General features: G+C 47.4%; 1 protein-coding gene across 20 annotated transcripts in view; it reads left to right on the top strand.

Annotated features, from left to right (window-relative positions):
• The window catches only part of NAP1L4 (nucleosome assembly protein 1 like 4), a 1,123,813-nt gene that overhangs the window by 174,367 nt on the left and 923,996 nt on the right, over positions 1-25,450 (top strand). For 18 of the 20 annotated variants that reach the window (XM_078682909.1, XM_078682913.1, XM_078682901.1 and 15 more), the window contains 2 exons: positions 3,178-3,209; positions 14,555-14,733. In XM_078682909.1, coding sequence (XP_078539035.1) covers positions 3,196-3,209; positions 14,555-14,733 — 193 coding nt within the window. In that variant the 5' untranslated portion in view covers positions 3,178-3,195. The remainder of the gene's footprint in view (positions 1-3,177; positions 3,210-14,554; positions 14,734-25,450) is intronic. The other 2 variants (XM_078682911.1, XM_078682916.1) reach the window with 1 other exon arrangement.

Genomic DNA, 25,450 nt, shown 5'->3' with positions numbered 1-25,450 from the left:
GCAAAGAAATATGAGTCGGGTAGTATGACCATTTTGTTCAGGGAGCCTCTGGCCGTTACAGGAAGCCCCAGGGAGCTCCAAAAAGTGACATTTGAGCGGAGTGGTCGGAGAGCCCTATCAAAGTTACCCTCCTTCAAATCATCCAGTGAGTCGAAAATCTTGATATTCAAATAATGAAATGAATCTGGGGTCCAATTGAGGAATTTAGGAAGCTCCTGGGGTCTGGGAAAGGGGCTGGCCACCGGAAACGGCCACGTTTTGCACCGGTTGACGTGTAGACCCGACAGTGCCCGAAAGCATCCAACAGCCCAAAAGCAGTTCCCGCCCCCCCTCACTGCGTCACCCAGGTAGATTAGTAGATCATCCGCATACAAGGAGATGACATGAGTCCTAACAGTCAATTTCAAAGTGGGAGGCAAAGTCCCTCCCCACCCTCGCGAAAGAGCGCAGCCAGTGGCTCTACGGCCAACGCGAACAAGAGCGGAGTTAGGGGGCATCCCTTGCGGATGCCTCATGCTATTCCATACTGCAGGGAGATAGTCTTGCCTGTCTTAACCCGTGCTGTGGGGTGGGTGTATAACAATATTATCCACTTCACCCATCCCAACCCCAGTCTCTGCATGACCTCAAGTAGGGTGTCCCAGTTCACAGTGTCAAATGCCTTTTCCAGGTCACCTGATAGAAAGGCAGCCTGTGGGAGAGACTTGGCACCAGAATGATAAAGTACTGCACAGATTATACAAGGTATTACGGGAGGGGATGAACCCATTCTGATCAGGATGGATCAGCTCTTTAATATGTGGGAAGAAGAACAATTGATGGACAGAATGCAGAGCACTGTCTTACATTCACCCCAGTACAGAGATCTGGGTCTAAATCTATCATTTTTTTAGCTCACCGTGCCATTCCAGTTTGGACCCAGCCATATGCAAATCAGTCTTGACCCTGCGCCCAATGGGAACAGTCCAGCCCGAACTGCTAGGCCAGGTCCTCCCTGGACTGGAAACAAGCATCCTAGGACCGGTTTTGGGCTTTCAGCCCTCATCAGCCAGGGTAGCTTGACTCCAGTGGCATGGAGAGCACAGAACCCACGTCTGGGCATACCCGTCCAACTCGGGGTGACAAATGCAAAAAGAACAATTGATGGACAGAATGCAGAACAATGTCTTACATTCAAACCAGTGCAGAGACCTGGGCCTAAATCCATTGTTTTTTGCTCACCATGCCATTCCATTTTGGATCCAGTAATATGCAAATCAGACCCTGCGCCCAGGAAAGCACAAAGCTCCACCTTGTGGGGGGGGCCCTCCTGAGGGGCAGTATTTAGTTGTTCGTAATGCCTTTGAAAGAGTCCATTAATCCTACCCGGGTCAAATTCAGTTGTCTGTGTCGGTCTTGATGTGAGTAATTGGGGAACCTTGGGTCTCTGGCTAGATTAGCCACACCAGTAGGCGATCAGCTTTCCCCTATTCACCCTGCACTCTATCCATATATCCCCTGTAGTTATGTGATCAAAATCTCTTGAGGACCTCATCATATTGTTTTTGTGTGGTAAGTAGTCGTGTATGTGCCTGTACCCCCATTCCCTGCATGTTGTCTAGCGTCTGCAGCTCTCCCTCTATCGCCAGGAGCTCCAGGTGTAATTCCCTCTGTATTCCAGTCGTTTGTCCCATACAGTGCCCCTCACTACCACCTTGAATGCCTCCCACTCCACCAGTGCTGAGGACGCCGAATATGCGTTATCGGCAAAGTACTTATCTTACAAAGGATTCCAGGGAGTCAGCAAACGGTACATCCTCCAACGACGGAGTTAAATCTCCACGTGGGGATCGGAGGTGTTTGGCCATAGGGCCGATACGACAGCAACAAAGGACTAATGGTTTGAGAATGTCCGACCTAGATATTCTGTGTGTCCAATGGAGCCGCTGATGTCTAGGGAGCACCAGAATCCATCCAATCTTGTGTGGAGTTTATCTATGTGGGAATATAAGGAGTATTCCCTGTACCCAGTGTGTTGGAGCCTCCAAATGTCCCTGGACTCTAATATCTTGTTTATTAAGAAGGTCCATAGGCAAGAAAAAAACAGTGAGATGCCTTGGGGGTGCAATGGCCATAGACATTGTTTTTCTCTTCCAGTTAAGAGCATAAAAAGGACATTGTCCAATCAATGGTTTGTACAGTTGCGCGCATGCTTTAATGAATTTATGTACGAGTACATGCAAGTTAGGTTGAAATTAACAATCTCACTACATAGCGATTATTACATTTATTGGTCATGAAGAAAGCTGACTGACCCACAGGGCATTTGAACGGCTGAAACAGGTTGACCTACGATGTCTAGGGCCATCAGCACAGGCTACCTTGGGGTTTGCTTGTGCGTTACCCTAACTAGGATTTTGGTTGCTACATGACCGGGGCTCACACTTCTGTCAACCAATAACACAGTTTCTAACAATATGTAACATTTTCATATACAGACATGCTGCTCTAGAGGAATTGAGGAATGACTTTGGCAAGTGTGTAGCCTCGCCAAACATTACCTAAATTAATGACGCTCAAAAGGTTGATAATGGGGTTAACCAACCCATCCAGTGATCACTGACTGTGTAAAAGACAAAATGAGCCATTGGCACCCCAGTGTCATTTCCCATTATGTTGCTCACATTATGTTTTGTTGTAGTTTTGCTCGTCAGCCTTGGGCCTTAGTGTACCGTAGATAACTTTTAGTATTAATCAGTTTTTACGGTCCGGCTGGACAGCGGAGCTGTCTCCAGACACTTAGGCAATCATCACGAGAGGGGCTTTGACTCTGCCCACTTGTTTCGAGCCATGAGTACATGTTTTGAATGAGCAGAAGATTTGTGCTTCAACCAAAAAGTGCGTGCCCTCCACATAGCTGTGATCATTTTATTGTATGGTGACCTATTAGGTGCTAAACCAATCATCAGTGACATAAGAAGCACTTTCATTCGTAAACCAGACCTATAGTCATTGCCAAATCTTGTTAGAATGTAAAGTCACGTGATACATTTATGATCTAAATCTTTCGAGCATGACTTTTAACTAGAAATGTAAAATAATTTTCGGAGTTGCTCAAGAGCATTGCTCACTTACAACATATGTATCAAAAGGAAATGTTTTACATTGAACTTCTGACCCGCTCATTTTCCGTTTTAGGTTCACAGCAGCTTAAATATGGCAGATGATGGGTAAGTCAGGAATCTATTTCTTTCATTAAGTAAGGTAAAGACTTGCTGGCGGATGCAGAGTGCTTTTGTCCTGTGATTCAGCTACGCACATCCTGAATGTTGTTAATTGTGTTACCCTATCTTGCAATAGGTGAACCTTTTACAACCTTTGTATGATATCTATTTAAGTGAACCACCATTGACGCCACCTGAGATTCCCGATTATGCAGGAGACTGCAGAAATCGTATTGTCAACGCCGTGCAGGTGTTCTCTCTTGTGCTGGGTGGAAGAGGTCTAATGTGGAAGAGGTCTAAAATGTATGTGTATATGGTTTTCTCAGCAGAAATACTTTTGTTTACTTTCTAAAAGGTGAGAGTTTAAGATACTGCTTTATTTAATCATTTCAAAGTCTGGTGGCAAGGATGATCTGTTATGGTGACATAACTGCAAGAAGATGCATAAGTAGTCCAAAAGCAACTGGAAAACTAGAAGTTTGGCAACTGAAACAAATTGGTCTTTATCAAGCATACCTTATTCATGGGATGAATTTTAAGACTGCGTTCTTGGGTATTTGTTTGTGTGTGGGCGGTAGCCATGCTGGGGTATGTTGCTGTTAGTTATGCCTTTATGCCATTCTTCAGGATGTATGACATTACAACGCATGCTTTTACCACGCATGCCGTTACAATGCAGTTTTTACAACGCAAGCCTTTACAACGCATAGCGCTTTGGGGTGCTGGATAGTGAATAGTTTAATTTACTATTCCAACACCAGTCCCCGTTGTAGTAGGGAAGGTGTTGGATAGTAAATTAAATCTATTCCCTATCCTAGAGCGCCCCCCCAGCGCAATGCGTTGTAATGGTTTGCGTTGTAATGGTTGCGTCGTAATGGTAGTTTTGTTGTAAAGGCTATTCACGCATTCTTCAACACCCTCTTTAATTTTGCTAGAAAACATCATACGAATGCAATGATGCTTTTCCTAGGCTGTACAAAGAAAGTCTCAGAATACCTGTGTCCTCAGTCTTTCCCATTCTCAAGTGGTATATACCTGCACCAGGTTAGTAGCAAGACTGGAAACTGGTCCTATGTCTGTATTTCTGAGCTTTGCGCTCCACCATCTTTTCATGCAGTTGTGCTTCATACATGGTCTTCCCAGTGGCGGCTGGTGACATTTGAAAGTGCTGAGGCGTAAAATTCTTGCCGTACTGCACTGCACTGGGGTTTCGGGGGGGGGGAAGGGGGATTGTAAAATAGTTGATAATAGTGCGTTTTAAAGCACATTTGATGAAGTAGGTAGTTCGATAAAGCAATACAATTGAATTATTTAAGAAATTGGCAATTTTTATGAGCTATCGAGAACAATCTTTGCGTATGCTGATGTTATTGTTTGCCCATATTAACTTTTGAACACACTGATAATGGTTTTAACTATACAATACATACATTCATTGACTGTGCAGTGCTGTACATCAATATGATTACACAATTGTTTACATGCAAGAAACGCCATTTAAAAAAATGTACAACAGTGACTTTACTACAACATTCCGAAGGAGAGAGCCACGGGGAGTTGTGTGAGGGAGTGAAACCAAGAGGAGCTGTGTGAGGGAGAGTTGTGCTGTATAAAACTGCAAAAAAGGGAAAGAAAGAAAGGTCCATAAACACTGCGTCCTCTCTCTCTCTCGTATATGAGCACCTGGGCACAGCAGTTACAGGCTTTGGTTCATGCTTCAGGCTGGGGCACGAACGCAAGTGTGAGGAATCAAAAAACAAATGACCTTGAACAATACCCCTGAAACAGCATGTACATAGCGCTTAAAGCCACAGACAAGCAGATTTTTTTTATTTTAAAGTGTTTAGAGCGACAGGGATTAATATATTCCAAATTCATTACTGGAAGCCCTGAACGATGGGAGGAAGAGTGAATAAATGAATGCACGACTATATCTATGGCAAGTATTAACTATAGCATAGTGAGTTCAGTCTGCTGGGCCGGCTCTGCGCTCCTTGTTTGAGGTTCTAGAGAAGAGGCACCGGTAAGTGGCCTCTGTCTGCAAAAGTCACCAACCTGTGAGCACCCCTCTGCAAAAATCCATATCGACACTGACTCCTTTTTCAGAGGAACAGGTGGCCAAAGCTATGGCTGAGGTTAAGACAGGATCCCCACTTCACCCTTGCCCGCATTTTATTTTTACCAGGCTAGTGCTAGTCCTGTGTCCCCTTGTTACCAAAATCTTCAATCAATCTTTGGAGTAAGCCTCTTTTCCAAAAATATGGAAGAAAACAGTGGTCTTTTCCCCTCCTAAAGAAAGCAGGCCTTGGAATTTATGATCCAGCCACCTATCGCCCAATTTCCCAATTACCATATCTATCTAAAGTTTTGGAACGGTTAGTCAATAATCAGCTCACCACCTTCCTTGAAACCAACAATCTATTTGATCCCTCACAGACGGGTTTTAGGGCTAATAACAGTACTGAGGCCACTCTATTAGCTGTATCTGACCGTATTAGATCATAAGTTGATCTGGGTAGAGCCGTAGTATTGATCTTATTAGATCTTACTGCAGCTTTCATCACCGTTTCACACACTAAATTACTTCAACTACTACATAAAGAGGATTTGCTAAAGCTCTGTCAGGGTTCGCCTCTCTTCTTAAAGACCGAACGCAAACAATTCAAATGGAATCCTGTACCTCCTCCTCAAAAAGTATTAAGTATGCAGTCCCGCAAGGAGCTCCGTTAAGCCCAACCCTTTTTAATGCATATGTTTCATCTTTGGCTGACATCCGCGCCTACGATACTCAATTGGGGATTCCCCTGATAAATAGACCGACCAATACCGAGACCAAGGATAACTTAACTGTCTCACTGAACTTGCAAGCTGGATGTCAGGAAGTCAGAAATTCTGCTCTTCAGGGGTGCCCAGGCGATTCGGCATAGTAGTTGGTGGCTACAGGCATTAGGCACCGCCCCAAAACCCAAGCGAGCGGCAAAAAATTTGGGCATCGTCTTTGATGACACCCTTTCCATGCAGGACCAAGTACGCAGTTTATGCGGAAAAGCTTTTGATACACTGAAACTGCTCAGACGACTCTTCCCCTGTATCCCATCTAACTGCAGACAAATGGTAACACAGGCTCTACTCCAGAGCAGACTGGACTATGGCAATGCCCTCTATGTTGGCATGGCCGACTTTCTCTTTTCTAGACTCTGGGTATTCCAGAACGCTGCCGCTAAATTAATTTGTAACAAAAAAAATACAGCTCAGCATCTCACTGCCTGTAGGAACTACACTGGTTACCTGTTCGCCAGAGACCTAGTTCTAAGCTCCTATGCTACGTGCACAAAACCCTGCATAAAAAAGGACCACACATCTTGCGAGATAAGCTACAATTCCATGTCCCCTCACGAAATTTGAGATCGTGTCACCTAGCTCTCGCGTCAGTCAAACGCACATCTGAGGTCAGGATGGGTGATCGATCCTTTTCTAAAGCAGCTGCGATTCTTTTGAACAACCTACCCCTTGATCAGAAAAAAATTGAAAACCACTGTTTCCCACATACGGATCCTACTAAGACCAACCTGAATTGCATTCATTCTCGTCGCAGCGCCGTGATGTCCTTCGGGATTATTGATGCGCTCTATAAATATTAAAAACAAACAAACAAAAACATTATTGCCTTCACCTTTGACCTCTGCGGGTCTTAGAGCGTCCCCTCTGCCACCAGGCGACTTTCAGGGAGTCTGAGGTCAGCGCAGTCATACATTACTTGATTCTACCAGCAACGGATTTGTGCAAAGCGGAAAGGTATTTTCTGGAACTATTTTTTATTCACACTTTAATTTAAGATTTCTCGTTGCACTGAGTGAACAGGACATTTTGGTTAGACAATCAACAACTGCCATAGTTGAGTTTACTGTATGATGTTTATAATCTTGCTTTTTTCAAGCAACATCACATTGTCAGGAAAAAATTTATATATTTGACCTGGCATTTTGTGATGCTCCCTTTCAATCTATTCTTCAGACATTTTAGTAAAGGCAGAACGTTAGCACAGTTGCCTACCAACACCTGTATATTAATTTTCCCAAAGCTGCCATGAATCAAAGAAGTTCTCGGAGGGCCTCTGCTCCCCCACACACAACAGCAGGTCTTACAATGCGCCCCTCTGTAACCCGGGGGCCGCAGCTGGGACTTATTTTTAACTCTACTTCCTTCCTCTCAATATTCCAGAGGTCCCGGGTGGCACACATCGGGGAGATATATGGTCTGGTACTTACCTAGGTTCCCTACTCTACTACTGGTCTCTACAAATTATGGGGGAATGGATGCCACCTCCCTCCCCCTGGCTACTTCATTGAAACCACACCAAATGATTGGATTGGGGGTTGTAACCCCCCCGGCAGTATTTATTACAAATGTAAAAACCTCTTTAAAACATTATGTACAAAATATTACGCAGAAAGTACAGATACATTGATAGACAAATGTTGTTACAGGGCTAACCTTGACACAGTCTAATACACAAGACACTCCTACCGTAAGTCTAACAATGCATATATTTACTTTCTGCGTGTCCCATCTACAGCATACGGCAAGGTCAATGACTGGCAGCTCCCCTGATCCCAGTGTGCTCCCAATACTACTCCCAGAGTAAGGTTGCGCAAGGGGTACAGCTTATCGGATGGATACTTCTCCCGGGCCCCCCCCCCTACGCCCTGTGCCTTAAAACTCCGTCAGTGGGGCTGCAGACTTCTGCATACAGGCGCCTTGATGCGCATGCACGTGCAGGGGTGGCCCCAGGCCCACTGGGAAGGATGACTCCCCCGCCCCTCGACTGCCTACTTACCAGCTGTTACTACACCTGGAGTTACAAGGTGCTGACCGCTAACGACAAAAACTATGCTTACAAATCATGACCTTACTGCCTGACCAGAGACACACAACTAAATACGACAATATTTACCTGAAACAGAAAATACTCATACTTTTATTATATGTTACTTTAAAACAAATACATATATTAACTTCCACTATCTGAAAATACAAATGGGTTAAAGGCGACAAAGGAACACCTACGCATCGACAAGCAAACCCTTCCAACCTTGCCTTTGGGGATGGTGGATGGGAAAGAAAAAAGATCACGGGCCCCAGCTGGCGCTGTGTATCCTGTGGGGAGCAAGAACAAGAGACTATTCTGCTCCCCACCTCCCCTTTCAAAGGACGTGCCCAGGCTGTCTGGTCCAGACCGGTCTGCCCCACGCTGGCTGGACGTTTGAACCAGAAGCACTGAAGTGCTTCCGGTTCAACTGTGCCACCTATCATTGATTGCCCTCCTGCGTGGGGGGGATGCCGCGTCACTGGATGCGCTGCCTCCCCCTCATCCCCCCTCTTCCCACCCAGGGACCGGTGCGACCGCCAAAATGGCGTAGCGGGCTATGCTAGCCCTCGCCTTCCCCAGTTCCTGCGTCCCCGAGCACGGAAAACAGACTTTGACGTTGTAAGTGCAAATTGCCGCTCTGTAGGGGGAAAAGATGAAGGAGACGGGCAAATGGATATAAAGGGCTGGAGAAGAGACAGCAACAAACATGGTGGCGATGCCAGGAATGCCCCCACTCAGGTGTGCCTCGTCACTGCACAGGTATGGCATTTCTGACCTGCACAGCAATACACAGCTGCAGTTCAGGACACCGGGTTCTTTTGCCTCCTGCTGCACGATGTACATTGCCCCCCTTCCTTCTCCCCCAAGTAGTGGCACTATGCACGCAGTGCCCTCATATATATTTTTTTTTTTGCAGAGTTTTATATAGCGCGAACTAGACCTGAACCGAATCAGGTATCAGAGCGCTTTACATAGCACCAGTTACGTTACATGAGGACGGACACACATTCATTTTAGGCACGGGGAGATTAAGTGATTTTGCCCAGAATCACAGGAGGTTTTGGCGTCGTTACCGAGACTCGATCCCAGATTCCCAGGTCCGAGGTCGAGCGCCCTAGCCGTTAGGCCAACTCCTCATATACACTAAGGGGCAGCGCAGTGCCATGGTGATGGGTTCGAGTGTGCAGTGGCTCTGTCAGTACACTACAGACACTCTCGGGCGTTTCACATGTGCCAGAAATATGCACAGGGAAAGCTTTGAGGTCAGAAGTGTGCTCAGCGCTGCTTGTGATCTGCCGGTGCTATGCCCTAGCCACTACCGGCTGCGCGCCTGCTGCACCTGTGGATCAGTCTGTGCCCTGTGCTAGGTATTCCCCTTTTCCTCCACTAGGATATGCTCTCTATTTACCTTTTTCCCCACTCATTGCTATGGTTTTCAATTTGCTTTTCTCTTTCTAAGTGACACTTTTTTCACAAAATTATTTCCTCGTTTCTCATTCTTTAGTTTACTCTTCTGCCTCTGTGGTTTATGCCAGAACACTTGTTTTTATTCCAGGTGCATTGCCACAAACCCTGTGCATTATGGAACCCTTCTAACCTTGTGCCTTCTGTTTGGGATCCAGTGATACGTTGTGCACCAGTGCTGTGTGTGTTACCATGAAACCGCTTGGTGTCCGTGCGCTGTATAAATAATTTTTACATTACATTACATTTTACATTACTATCAGTATCGGTCTTTCTGTCTGATGTTGAATGTAATTGTTTAAGTGCCAGGGGGTCCAGATTCTAGGTGCAGCACCCAATAAACCGCACAGAGCTACCACAAGCAGATGGGAGAGTTGAGAGAGGGGACATCATGACAATCAGATTCTAGGAAAAGACAGCCGAGGCAAGGAGTATGAAAGAAAATGACTGTTTAATCATAAAGGAGTCTACAAGGAATAGGCAAAATAGTTGAGCATCTGATCATGTTTTTTTACTTGAGCAGGACCCTTATGAGATAGCTAGCCAGTCAATTGTCTTTCGGGAGACTGTTCCATAGTTTGGCTCCTGCTGCTTTCAGTGATCTGCCTTCAAATATGGCCTTGTGCCATTTCAAGATGATCACTGTACAGTCGGTGATGAAGCTCATGGGAGTGCCAAGTTGGTGAATTGGAAGAGCCTTGATAAGTAGTTGGAAACTTTCACACTGGCTGCTTTCCAAATTAGACAGATACCCATATGTTGAATCGGGTGCTCTATGGTTAGCCAAAGATGAAGATGGACACATGGTTGTTCAAAGATGATGCAGATGTTGCTGTTTTGATTCTGATTGAGTTTCTGGATAGCTTTGCTATGGTTAGATATGTTTAGATATACAGTCTCACAACATTGACGTCAGAGCTTTCAGCTACCTTGCTATTATTCTGTGGTATTAAATCGTTACCTGAGGGCAGATAATCAGTACAGGATATAGGTAAAAGGTCGCTGATTTGCTAGTGTAATGAATATGCATTTTAAAAGATAGCTGAAAGTCGAAAAGGACCTCAAGATTTCTTAACACTTCTGAAGGGGACATCAGTAGATGTAATGGGCAGGGCCATTACGCGCCTAGAGAAACTTTGAGGTTATTATTTCTAATCCGTATTGTTTAATCACTGACCGCAGAGATGCTTTACTAGAGTCCTATGCCCCATGGGGTTGAATGACGCTGAGAGGTCCCCACTGATTAGAGAGTTTTATTTTATAATAATTAGTGCCTTAGGGAACCACCTCTATCTTTGATCTAGCAGCATCTTTGTGATGGTGAATGTGTTCTTCTTAAAGGACAGAACCTGAACATCGAATACCAAGTAGTTCTATGCCAGCTATTGGATCTGCTTAGCTTGTTTAGTTTTAGGATATTTGCTGTTTGTGATTGGTTTGTTTGGAGGAATTTTGATTTGTTTTTTTGATCAGGAGAGAACCGCTGCTTGTTTCAGAGCAGTAGTGCCTCCCATCAGTGCTTTAGACCCTAACTTTTGGTTGTTCGAATCTTTTACCGCCCTCATGCGGCGACCTCTTCCCCCTCCCAACCTCCGTAGCTCTAGACGCATAAGAAGAAACTCATTGTTCAGGCTAAGTCAAACCAGCCCATCCGATCACTCATCGAGCAAGGTCTTTTCCAGGACCAGCTTCCTTTCTCTTCCCCCATCACCAACCCCAGTCCAGCTAATTTCCCCAGGCCCACTCCCGGATTGTCTAGGAGTATTCCAGCTACTGCAGCCAGGTTCGGAGGAAAACCGGTTACTTACTGAAGACTGATCGCTTATGTGCTGTATGCTTTCTAGGTGTTACCTTTCCCTCCAGGGTTAGGCACAGGTGCTTGTTGTAATAGCACTCTGTTGCTTAGTTCAGAGGGAGTCTTGTGTTTTCTTCCATGGTTACCATTGCAATAACTGTTGCTGCCAAGACTGTTGAGTATGCACTGTGATCCTCACACCATTTCCTTACTTTCTCACTGTAAATTCGTCAGCATCATTACACAAGTCTAAGTAGAAGGCTTCACTATTGTTAGAGTCACTAGTTCACATAGCTTTGTCTCCAAGTTATGCACAACATGGAAATGGTATGAACACAAAGGATATGGTCTTAGGTGTGCTCTCCTGGAAATTTGTTGATCAGCATGGACAGGAATGCATTACACTATTAAAATCATCAAACAGGAGGATGCAGTATTGGTAAGGGAGCATACAATAATTCTGCGATATGAGCAGAAAGTAGTCCACGACCCCAAATGGTGTTTGGATGTTGATTTTAAATCTTTTTATTAAACAACAAAAAGACGACATTTCCATTCAAAATTCGATGGGATAAAACGTATTACATGGTTATAGTCCCACTCGTCACCGTTCTACAATATATTATACGATATAGTAATATAGCGAGCTCTATGGCATTACAGGATCTTCCAAAGAGAGATCAGCTGGGGGTTCACATATATTACCACGGTAGCTATTCCATTTGCTCCATATGTCAATCCCTTTTTTGGGGCACCCTCTAGAAACATACACACTTTTTCCCATAGCATACACCAGTCCTTGTCTGCTATCCACTCCTCAACTTTGGGCGGTGTCCCGGCCACCCACAATCTTGCCAGGTTCCTTTCAGCTACCATCAGCCCTGGCGTAACCCAAATTCGGTCGTTCCTTCCTAAATCTGTGGGCTCGCAGACATTTAAAAGACATCTCTTAGCCTCGATTCCTACCACAAGTCCGAGGACCTCACCGAAACAGGCATGAGGGGAGGGAGTAGCTGGGCACAGCCCAACTTACACCTGACTAGGCTGTGTCTTGCCTCCACACAAATGACTGCTTACCCATTGTAGTTAGTATGAAGCCAGGAAAGGGAAGGCAGGATGCCTCAGACTTTACAGGGAAACCTCTAGAAGCTTCTCCCCTACTTCAAAAGCTCAACTGGGTATAAATACTGGACCTCAGACACCAACTCTTCAGTACACATCTGGACCTGTGGATACTCTACCAGGAAGAAGGACTTCTGTGCTGCTGGAAGTATTGTCACCCAGCGGTATTGCTGTTGTACAAGACCTGCCCAGATTGCTACCCTGTTTGTCCAGCTGCTCTGCTACCTTCTGCCTAGTGACAAGGAATGGATTTTCAACTGTCCCAGGACCACCATAGTGACTCACAAGGGCTAGTTTTCTGGCCTTCTGTTCAGAGCCACAGGGACACAAAAGGCTTCCTCCATCTTGAACCTTCACCTGGACCCAGCCTGAGTGAGTCCTGCCCCTCCAGTCCAGACCCTTGGAACTGGTGCAAAAGGAGCCCAGACAACCAAAATCCAAAAGAGACGACAGATGTTTTTTGGCTAAAAACTGCTCTGAGAACCAGTAGGAGACTGGGACCAACCTGCTTGCCTATCCGTCCGAGGGGCATTGCCAGTCGGATTGACTTCGAGGCTTCTCATGCTACGTTCTTGTCTGCAACAGGAAATCCTTTTTAACAGTCCTTTGCCAAAGAAGTATCTGGCCTCATGCACTTGCTTTGGCTACCACCCTCTGCATCATTCCGCTTGAGATTTTCGACTTCTGTTTCAGAGACTAAGTCCGAAAGGAGGAATCTTCACCGCAGCGTCAACCCAAGGCTATCTGATGACAACATTCCCTTCCCGGACTCCTTCTGTACCTTTGCCCCCTTGACTTTGATCTTTTCAGAACACTTTTCTCAAGAATGTTTCAAAGTCCAAAGGTAAGCACTGACTGGGCCCATTTCCACTTCTTGTATCTGAACCACTGTCCATAATGGTTGTCCATATTTTTCAACTTTGAACTGGTCGCGCGTAACTAGATATCGGCGGTTGGCGCTTTGATCTGTTAGGTGCTAGTTTTCACTAAAACATTAAAAATTCATAATTCCGGTTCTACAGATTGGATTTTGATTATTTGTAGGTCAAATAATGAATTGAAATTCACCGTATTTGTCTAAATTGGTTTGGGATTTTGCTTGAGTTGTGTTTTCACTTTATTACGGTTTACGTGCTGCATAAATACTTAACACATTGCCTCCAAGTTAAACCGGACTGCTTTTTTGTGCCAACCAACCCAAGGTTAAGCAGAGGTTAATTTAGTGACTTTTTGGGAGTTCACCCTGCAAGGGATTGTGGCTGTAGCTTCACCAAAGCTCACACTCCAGTAAACCAACAACCCAATTTCTAACAAATGACACTACAGGATCGCACCTCAATCAATCAATCAATACTTAGCTACTGCTGTCACTGAATATTTGTTGCTCATCGTGGATGGATCAAAGTAGGTTTGTCATGAATGATTTAGACGGATATTTATGGTTTAGAGGAGATGTTCTCCAACTCTGTAAAACTACTCCCCCTAATCAGTTAGAGGTGTGGGAACCGCCTACTTATTGAGCTGCTGCCTTTGGGAACATTTAGCACGTAACGCATACACCATAAGGTCACTGGTTAATGGACTTCAGAAGGCCCTACAATTGAGGGTGGGCCTTCCAGTGTTAATTTTTACAAATCATGGCGGTCCTAGCCTGGAAAAAGCAGAAATGTTCAAGACGGTTAGAGGGTGTCTTTTTTTGTTGTTGCTTCGCAGAAGTAAACCCTGCTTTGTGGAGTGTGTAGTTTCTGAGAAATAAAGAGTCCCGAGACACTCCACAAAGATATGGCAACCTATCTGAGAACGAACTTTCTCCTAAAAACTATTCGATTGTGTCAACAGAAACGCTTTCGGCCAGGTTGGTTTAAAATGGATCGCTGCCACACGAGCGATTTGACAGTCCACCCGCCAAACTGTAAATGACCCTATTGCCCATAAACTGAAAATATGGTAACAGTGCCTGTTCGTTATAATTCTTCACTACTGGACAGCTTTCCCAATTTACAGAATTATCAGAGTGCATATGTTTATCTCTTCATGATGATTCCTGTCTGATTTTACATTTATTCTGCCGAAAATAATGTAGTTTTTATAATCTTACAGCAAAACAGATGATAATCCCTCAGATCCCATGGAAGGGGATACAAACAGAGAAGAAAAAAAAGATGATGATATGGCCGCAGAAGAAACAAAAGAAGACAATACAAAAACACTAGACATAAAAGAAAGTGTTAGTAGCACAGGAGCGAAAAAAGAAGATACAAACACAAGTAATAAAAAAGGTGAGAAACATAATAAATTGTGATTTTTATTGTAATCTAGTATTATTATTAACTGCAAGGTACATTTTTTTAAAACATCTTTTTATTACATAAACAGGCTCCATATATTCGTACAGTAGTCAGCAGTAGTAGGATAGTGATACAGAAAGGACAGTACTCCATAGTGTAACACAACAACAATTCAGCATGCATTGGTAGATCAAACCCCCATTCCACCCCCCCCCCCGCACTGGCAGTGGACCCGCCGACCACCATCACTGTGGAACCACCATCGGCGGACATTTCGGCTGGCATTGTTACGGCACTACGGCCACTTCCACCCCGCCCCCTCCACCCCGCCCACCCCACTCAGTTCCGTCTCAGAGTGTGGAGCATCAAGCAAACATTTTCTTGCAACTAATCAGACTCAGACATGTCCTGGGTATCCTCCAACTCTCCTCTATATTGCCTCCACGCCACCCACACCTTCTCCTACTTTCTAGGGCACCCTCTACTTTTATAAATGACTCTCTCGGCCCTCTGGCACCAATCCAGGTCCCTCTCCCAGTCTTCCACTGTTGGCACCACCTCACTCCCCCATAGTCTCGCTATGTTCCGTTTTGCAACCATGCTAGCTAATGTCAACCAGATCTTGTCTCCTTTCGGCCATGTGATATCGCTCGTAACTCCCAAGATGTGCCATCGAGCTTCCAGGGGGACCTCCGACCCCACTACCTCTCCATGACATTAGATAATCTGGACCACTAAGCCCTGATCTTGGTGCAGTCCCATAATATATGGAAAAACGTGCCCTCCTCCCCACAGCCCCTCAGGCAGAACTTTGAATCCACATAGCCTATTCTATACTGCGTCGTGCGTGGGGTGTATGAGCGATGTGAATACGGAGCTAGATGAGTCGAAACCTAGCTCGAACTGCTACCTCGCGCGGGCCTTGTAGTGCCTCCCTCCAGTCGTCGTCATCCAATAACCCTACGTCTGATTCCCATTTCTCACTCAGGGGACCCAGGGGATCAGTCAGGTTGTTGATACGTTTTTTGTATGTCAGGGAGATTGCCTTGTCTACCATTGGGTCCATTAACAGTCTATCTTCCAGTGGGACATATTCCGGAAGTTTGTCCCCGGCCGGCAGATGTTCATGAATGGCGTGTCTGAGCTGCTGACAGTGTAAGAATTCCTCATTTGGAATTCCGCCTGTAGGGACGCAAAGTCTACCACATCCCCCCTCCAGAGGTACCCTAGTCTATCAATGCCTATGAGGCTCCATGCACGGAGGTCCTTTAACTTTGCCACTGCTGGAAGAAAGTTCCCGGCCCACAATGGGGTCTGAGCTGTGAGTTTCGCCCCCCACCCCAACAACTTCGTTGCACGTTTCCAAACCCCTACCACTGCAGCCGTTTGAGGTGGGAGAGACCGGTGGCCTCTACCCCTCTTGTAGAGGGCTGCCAAATAGGTGCCAGTCCAGAGGACCATGCGGTCCACCCAGTACGCCGGCTCCTCCAAAGGAGCAAACACCCAGCCATTAATGTTGACCAGTTGGGTCGCCCAGTAATACAGCCGGACATCTGGGACTGCAAGCCCGCCTTCGTACATTCCCCTCTGTAATTTCCTCAGAGCGATCCTCGGGCAACCCCCACTCCACAGCAAAGCGCGCTGCTCCGACTCAATCTTTCGAAAGAATTGTTCCGGTACCATAAACGGTGCGCTCTGTAACACATAGAGCAGACGGGGGAGAGCCATCATTTTAAATAGGACCGCTCGCCCCATTAGGGACAGAGGAAGAGTCCTACAGTGCTCGATGTCGCCGCGTAGGCGCTCCAGCTGAGCCGTCACATTCAAACGCATGTAGTCCGACTCTGTCTTTGCTATCCAGATCCCCAGGTAGCGGAAGACCTCTTTCCACACCAATCCTCCGCACTCACTTGTGAGGCACGGAGTCGGGCCCGCTATAACATGGCCCAGGGATTTATCCCAGTTGATGCAGTATCCTGAGAAGGTACCAAACCTATGGAGGATCTCCAGCAGTCTCTGAATGGTAGCCTCTGGTCGTTAAACGTACAGGAGGACATCATCGCCGTATAATGAAATACGCTCCTCCCAGCCTCCCCCCAGATCTATACCCCACACTCGGGAGTCCGGCCGCACCCACGTCGCCAAAGGTTCCAATGCCAATGCGAACAGGGTCCGAGAGAGCGGGCAGCCCTCCCTTGTGCCCCTCCCTAGCCGAAACTCCCTAGACAATGCACCGTTAACCCTTACTCGTGCCAGCAGGTCTGAGTATAGCAGTTTCACCCGTGCTCGAAATTTGTCTCCAAACCCCATCCTGTCCAAGACTGCATATATGTACTGCCATTACATGCTGTCGAAGGCCATATGAGCGTCCAGCGAGAGCAGGGCCGCTGGTGTGTCTGGCCGGGCCGCTGTCATCTGTATCACACCATACAGACGCCTCAGATTAAGCCGCGTGCTCCTGTGCGGCATAAAACCGGACTGGTCCGGGTGTATCAGAGATTGCACTAACGCTCCCAGTCTGGTGGCTAAAATTTTGCCCAGGACTTTCATTTCGAAGTTTAGGAGTGATATTGGCCTGTAAGAACTGCACCTATCCTGCGGCATACCGGATTTATGAATCGCCACAATCGTGGCTGATCGAAGATCTTTCGCCAGCGGCCCTTCCTGTAGAACCTCCTTGTACATTTCCAACATGTGGGGTGCGATTCTACTAGAGACACACCTAAACGCCTCCGCCGGAAAGCCATTGGCTTTTCCCTACCTGGCTTTTCCCACATGAAAATCTGCCATAGCCATCGTTCTGTTCACTGAGCGCCGAGACACCCCCGGGTAGTTGTGCGCTATAAAAATTGCCAAAACAAACAAACATTGGGTCCCGGCGCATTTCCCGCCTGTAAGTCACCCATGGCATGTTCTATCTCCGACACTTTGATATGGTAGCCGTAGGGGGGCAAGAAATCCTCGCATTCTCTTGCACTCCGCTGAGTTTGGGACCGATAGACCGATTCGTAATAAGAGGCGAACTCTTCCACTATGTCCACACTCGCGGTACGCATCGTCCCTGTCTGTGTTCGAATCCCAGGCACCCAATTACGATCCCTATCCCTCCTCTCCAGCCAGGCTATCATCTTGTTAGCCTTGTCACCCAGATCGTACACACGCCTCTGGGTAGCTAGTGCTCGTGACCTCGCCTGTTCACAAAGCACATCACTCATTTCTTTCTCCAGGAGGCGAAGTTTGTGTTGCCTATCCTGCTGTTGCTCTTGCGTTTCCTCTCTGTCTTTCTCTAATTCCTGAAACTCCAATTCAAGTCTATCTATTTGGGCACTCTTCTCCTTCCTCCGCTTACCCACCTCTGCTTACACAAATCCCCTGACTACAGTCTTGTATGCCTCCCATACTATGCTGCGCGATCTAACTGAGGCGACGTTGTCTGTAAAATATTGGTCTACGCACTCCCTAAACTGAGTCTGAAACTCCTGATCTTTAAACAGGAGAGTGTCCAGGCTTGGGGCTGCACTCCAGTCCCTCCCAGGGCCCCGCAACTGTACCTCCACTGGGGAATGGTCCGAGATACCCCGTGCCTTATGACACCCACTATGGAAGGAGTTCATGCTACCTGTTTGTGTGAATAGGTAATCCAGTCTGGACCCCGACCCGTGTGCAGCAGATATATGTTTGTATTGTCGGGTGTGGGGGTTATGGGCCCTCCAGAGGTCAACCAAGCCCAGTGCCTGTGCAAAATCCCGGAGGTGGCTCACCCTCCCTCTGGGGGATGGGCCCGGTGACCTGTCAAAGTCCCCTACCACCACATCGTTCATATCGCCCCCTAGGAGTAGGACCCCAGTCGGCATGTCTAGTAGCAGTTTCCCTATGTCAGGCAGGTTGGTGCCATGCAAAATCGGGGGGACATAAAGCGAGCAAATATTTAGGGTTAACCCCTCCCACTGTCCCGTGATAGCCGCGTACCTTCCCTGCGGATCCAACCACTGTCGCCCTATTACTAGCGGGAGGGAATTTATAATCAGGATCCGGGCGCCCGTCGAGCCAGTGGTGAAACCTGCTTGTGCCCTAAATGTGTAGCCAAATCTGTTGAGTGCTTTATAGTGATTCCCTACCAGGTGCGTTTCTTGAAGCAAAACTATATCTGGGCCGTGCCTGTGTAAGTATTGAAGGACCATGGTGCGTTTGATCTTGTCCCGCAAGCCGTTAACATTCCAGGATAATACCGTGACTGTCTGTGTCTTCGCCATGTGCATCAGAAAAATAAATCAGTACATATTGTAGAGGGATAGGCAGAACTCTACTATCACCCACCACCAACCTTGCCTCTGGAGCCAATGAAACTTGGTGCAAAACCAACATTGCAATCATCAACCAACTTGTATCCGTCCTCCCCCAACCCTCAGATCGCCAAACGGGGCCAGCATACCCCAACAAGCAGAGCGCCTGTCGCCCAATCAACGAAAAACTTAGGGCTAAAGTGGCAACCAAAAGGCCAGTCCGAGGGTGATGGCCCACCCCATTTCACAAACTCATGCCACCACTCCATGTCCAAGTGTCCGGATGAAGACCTAGCACCACATACCTCCCCCACCCCCAAAGACGGCCCCCCCCCACAGTACTTTACCACATGTCCGCCAGGGGCAAGATGCTCTCCACCTCAATTCTCGTTCACGGCAGACCATCAAAGCCCCAGCACAAAGCAACAATCAGCCTCACATGGGAGTCCGCCAGGAGGGCCCACTGTCTGATTATATCCTTGCACCAAGCCTCTACCGTCTGAGTCAGCCCAAGACCGGCGAGGCCGATAAGCTGCGTATCCTGCCTCTGTCCGGCGTCCGAGGAGTGCCCTGCCTCCGAGAGTCACCTCCCACGGAGATCAGCGATGATGTCAGGGACCGGGCCTCTGTATTCCGCCATCCTCCCTCCTGGCGTGAGCCTTGCGAGGGCCGCCGCGTTTCTTCAATCCACGCCATGGCCTCTTCCGGGGATGTAAAGAAGGAGGATTAGCCCTCAGGCGTGCCGGAAAGAACATCATGTACTTGAGGCCCAGTGCTCGTAGTTCCTTTTTGACGCCATCAAACGAGCGACGCTCCTGCTGGACCTTGTACGTAAAGTCAGGAAAGCACCTATTCACCGCATTGTCTATCCGGAGGTCACCATGTTGGTGTGCCGCCTGCAAATTTGGCGTCCCGGTCACAGAAGTTGAGAATCCGGGCGATGATAGTCCTTGGAGGGGCCTCCGGGCGAGGGAGGGGGACCAGAGCCCGATGCGCACGTTCTATGATAAAGAACTCGGAAAGTCTCTTGGGCTGGAGGTGTTTCAAAATGAGGTCCTCCATGAACAGATCCATGCTCTGCCCCTCCATTTTCTCCGGTACACCTACCACCCGTATGTTGTTTCTACGAGCCCTTCCTTCCTGGTCCTCCAGCCGTGCCGTGTTAATCTTTTGCTGGTGGGTCAGATGCTGGACCTGCTGCTGCAGCTGTTTAGTGGTGTTTCGAAGTTCGCCAATGTCCGTAGCATTCTGAGTGACGTTTTATTGAGGTCCGCTCGCTGTAATGCCAACTTGATGGCCACCTTATCGATCTTCGTCTTCAGTGTCGTTCCCAGTGACTGGATAGCTTACATAATGGCAGCTAGTGAAGGCTCAGACCCCTCCGCCACAGCTCCCGCCTGCGCGTCGCCTCCTCCACCCGTCGGGGCCGTATATTTGTCAATGGTGTTGGCCTGGGTGATAGTGGAGGATTTGGGTTTGGCAATAGTCTTGGATGGGAGTCCCGAGACGCCAGTGGAACCACCCCGCTTGCCAGAGCTCTGTCTCGCCGCCATTTATCCGGCCACGCGCCCCAAGCGCCATCATTCCCAGCCTTCACCGCCGATTTATCACGCCACTGGAGTCTCCCCAAAAGCCTTCCGCACACCGGCGGGCACAGTCCAGACCCAGTAGCGCGCTCTGCCACCGCCTTCCGGTAGTTGGGGTCAGCGTCCGACCCTGTCTCTGTGTCCTGCGGCCCAGGAGCCATGCAACTCCTCCGGTCGAAGCCCACCGGCGCCTCCAGCTGTCCTCCCCTTGCGTCACAGTCCAGTGTCCTCCAGCGCCCAGCGCCCCCCCGGAGTCTCAGCGGAGGGGGGGAAAGGGGCCCCGCTCACCGTTTCTCGCGGGCGGACGCCCGTGTCTTCTGCGCGTCCCCGACGCACCGGGGCTGCACTTCCTCCACAGGCCAAAGCCAGGCCCTGGCTAGGCCGCTGTCGTCGGGCCGCACCGCTCCGCTATGCGGGGGCGGAGAGGGACCGGAGCAGTCTCCCCCGGCGCCGGAGCTCTCCCGCTGCCAGGATCCGTGGCAGAAGGGAGAGTGATGACAGGATGATGGCCGGATTTAGGGGGTCTTTCGCCGACCCTCGGACGAGCCTCGAAGCTACGCGGCCATTTTATCCGCCGCCAGGCCACGCCCCCCTGCAAGGTTCATTTTTATGCCCCTTAACATATCTGCTGATTCTTATTCATGACTTAACATGAAGGACCTTGTATACATAATTTTCTTATTGCATGGGATACCTTTACAAGTATAACATTATCTACTTTTAAAGGTGGTGGTATGCGATATGTAGAAAAGGGGTACCATGGAAATATATGATGAATCGTTTGGTTCTCTTGAAGCTTGTTCTTTTGAGAGTATTGGCGACAAGGTTTACTGGGTTTTTGTTAAATTCTCAGGTGAACATAAGATAATATTTCAGAAAATGTACTAGTCTTCATGGTACTCAGCGACTGCTATTAAATTACAGTATCACAAGTACCACTTTTTTTGTAAAGAAGAAAGGAAGAAAAAAAAACCACCATCATTAGGGTCACATTTGCAAATTGTACAATGGCCATAGCGTTATTGGTCTGAATGGGAATGGAGGGTTTCTCGTTGATACCAAGGATTTTAGGGGATGACGGACTGTGAAGCGGTGCAACCGAGAATGGACAGGTTTTGTATATAATTTGTGAATTTTCTGCAGAATATTTTGATAAACACCTGTGACTTAATTTTTCAAAATGTTTCCATCCCTACCTTTTTTTATCTTACCCCATTACCTCTCCCAAAAACTCTGTATCGTTTTTTCGAGGCATTGACTCTTCAGGTTCACTCGGACCATTATGTATACTGCACACTATTCCAACAAATAAACTTTCAACTAAATAATTTGCTTATGCATTGTTCATTTGTAAGTTGACATTTACCCCTGATGGAACCAGTTTCTGTGCACTGAGTATGTCCTCCTTAATCTCCTTGGTCTCTTAACCCAATTGATTATCCTGTTCTGTTTACAAAGGTCCTTGGGTGACCATGCATTTTGATCAAATGTTCCTTTTGGTGCATGTATGGTCCCATTTGAATTCTCATTATTGCCCAGTATATGCAGATTTTCCACAGTTTTAATAGACAGAAAATCAATATTTATTAAAGACACAGAGGTTAATATCGTGCATAATCCCTTTATTGCCCTCATACACAGAGATAACAAAAGAATTAGAATTAGAACCTTAAACATTCTGCAACTGCATATATCCCTGTAACCCGCAGCCATCTTCCTTCTTTTTGCTGCAAAATAACTCAAAGTGCAGTCCAACATGTAAACAAAAAATAACTCTTCTTCTGCTGTTTATCCATAAACGACTCCCATAACATCCACAATCTTTGCTCCATAGGTGCTATCTTAACGTTGTCCTGGAAAACAAAAACTCAAACACATCAATAAGGTTGGGAAGACCATGGGAGGGATAATATTAGCAATCGTTCAGCTCTCTCAGATTTATGGCCGGCCTCATTTCCCTGTCTTTTTTCTCTACTAGAAAGATGTTGCTTACAAAACACCTTGGACAATTCTTTGCTCTCACTGTGCCTCCACTTCCTGAGTTACTAACACTTTCTGTTCTCTTGCAAGCCTCAACATTCTCAGATACCCATCATGCACTGATGTCCCGGCAAAATCTATCTGATAACCTTGCACAGTCCTCAACATCCATGGATCTTTTGTAATTTCATCCACTGTGACGCAAACTGAGCTGGTCTGCCGCCCAGTTCTACATGGATACAATCATAGGGTCTTGTTCTAAACATACCTGCTCCTCCTCTTGCTCTCCTTTCATTTCGACTTCCTCCTTTCCTTGATCTATGTCTTTGTGGATAAAAAACCACCTTGCTCTGACTTGTACCCATTACCATAGTGTCAAAATCCTTGTGTAAATGACCCACAAGTGACGCCTTATCTACGGCTGAGGAATTGACCCCGCATTCTCCCAGCACCGCAAAAAAGCTTTCCTGGTTTCCTTCTTAACCTTTAGTAAGGAATTTAATGTGCACACATACCTGGACATATCCCTTATAAATTCCTCCCTAAACAGGTTACCACTGTTTTCTACCCCAAACACTTTGCTGGAAAGCTCTGCAAACTTTGGGTCGATCTTCATCATCATATTTTTTTCTCAGCTGCGCACAGAGTGCTCTTTCACATTGCCCATTAGCCCTCTAGACCTACTGGCCCATTTCCACTGCATCCACACCTGTAGTACCTGCATGGCCCTCCTCACACATTTCAAACACTTTTCTCAGCGTGCCTAGTATATCTAAGAGTCTATCTTGGCATCCCTTCAAACCCTTGTTGAAACCCTTCCTAGGTCCCATATATTAAAAAAAAAAAAAAAAACTAATCATTTTCGGATCCAACCACAGCATATTGGCCACCTTAGAAATCAACATTGGCCTTGGACATTCAGACCTCAACCATGTCCGTACATCCTTTGGTATTTCTTGCTGAATCCAATAGGATAAATATTGAGCCACATGCTCAGCTGGCATCCGCTGAGGCAATAATGGATGCTGTATCAAAAGGGGGTGGTGGTTGGGGGGGGGGGGTGTAAGGGAATCCACAAAAACACTAATTTCTAATTTAATATTTTTCTGTTCCACCTTGTGTTTCTTTGACTTCTCATATTCCTCCTCTGTTTCATCTATGTCTGATGAACAGTTTAACTCTACGTCACATGCCACCTCAATGTGACCTTTCCCTGTAGCCTTTATAGCTTTCCCGAACTCTGGAGCCTTATGGCCAGAACCTTTCACATTCTAATTGCTATGCACCTTCATGTGCCTCCATTTTTTCAGGCCAACTAGACCTCACTAGACCTGCGCACTTCCCCTCACCTGCATATCGGTTGGGGCACTTACTTTTACCTCTTGACTCCCTGGCAGCAGATATAAACACCGCCACGGGATAGAAAAACGCCATTCCCGACAGCAGCGAGCGAGCCTACAGTCAGACCACGCCCACTTCTGGAGGCCACGGCCCCTAAGACTACTTAAAGCGCCGCCTTCCCGCCTTCACTTAATCTGTACTCCTGAGGCTCAGCCGGGAGGTTTTAGTTTGAAAAAGCTTGTATTTTCTTAAAAATTGTGTGTCATTGTGATTTTAAAACTGCGCACTTCCCCTCACCTGCATATCGGTTGGGGCACTTACTTTTACCTCTTGACTCCCTGGCAGCCGATATAAACACCGCCACGGGATAGAAAAACGCCATTCCCGACAGCAGCGAGCGAGCCTGCAGTCAGGCCACGCCCACTTCTTGAGGCCACGCCCTAATCTCTGCTTTAATATGTGCAACACCCGTACGTGCAGCGGACGGGCGCAGCGGGCGCGCCGTCAGCGCGCCAAAGGCGCGCCAAAGGCAAGCCCGTCTGGGCCCGTCCGGGCCCAGCCGGACCCAGGCCCAGGAGCTCTGCCAGATTCACCGCAGGATCGTGTGGCTTACACTAGTGACATGCTTCGAGCCCTTTACCAGAAAAGGAATCAGGAATGTCACTACGTTCATGCAATGGGTAAACCCTTTGTCAACTGCGCTCGCTGTAACCCAGCCGAACATTGCTTGGGAAAGCGGGAACTACAGTTGGGCCTCCTTAACTGCCGCTCTCTTCCAAAACATGCGCATGAAATCGCTTTGCTAATACAGGACCATGGCCTAGACGCCCTGCTCCTCACAGAAACCTGGCTTTCTGCTGGCACGGACTCGGAAATCGTCAATGCCCTTCCCCCTGGGTATCTTATCCAAACCCTACACAGACCTAAAGGGAGAGGAGGGGGGCTGGCAATCATCCACAGAGAACACCTTACCTGCCGGACTAGCAATGCCAACATTCCAGATTGCGAAAGCTGCCACTTCACTCTTCAAATCTCCCCGGCACACTCCATCTCAGGACTGCTGATCTACCGCCCGCCAGGGACACCAGGGAAGTTCCTCAACGCCCTTACGGACTTGGTGTCTCAATTAGCTTCCTCTGTTTCAAATTTTCTCCTTGTGGGGGATCTCAACATTCATCTTAATGACCCCACAGATTCCGCAGCATCGGATTTCTTTAAAGACCTTGGGTCATTTAATATTCGACTGGTCAACAACGAACCTACCCATGATAAGGGTCACATCCTGGACCCTGTTCTGACCAACATCAGGGATATTACTTCAGATCCCCCTATTCCTCTCCCGTAGTCAGACCACTTCCTTGTTCCCTTCTTCTGGCACCGTGCCATTGCTCTCCCCCAACCCCCCAAAATTCGAGTGACGGGTCGACGTTGGCATAAGCTCGAACCGGTCGAATGGGCCAGCTTGCTCTCGGACACCACACCTGTCCTCTCCGCTGACCCGGCTACGGCTGACGAACA

The sequence above is a fragment of the Lissotriton helveticus genome, chromosome 3_1 (assembly GCF_964261635.1).
Source record: "Lissotriton helveticus chromosome 3_1, aLisHel1.1, whole genome shotgun sequence".
Lineage (NCBI taxonomy): Eukaryota > Metazoa > Chordata > Amphibia > Caudata > Salamandridae > Lissotriton > Lissotriton helveticus.
Note: the sequence above shows the minus strand (reverse complement) of the source record. Positions and strands in the feature narration are given on the sequence as shown.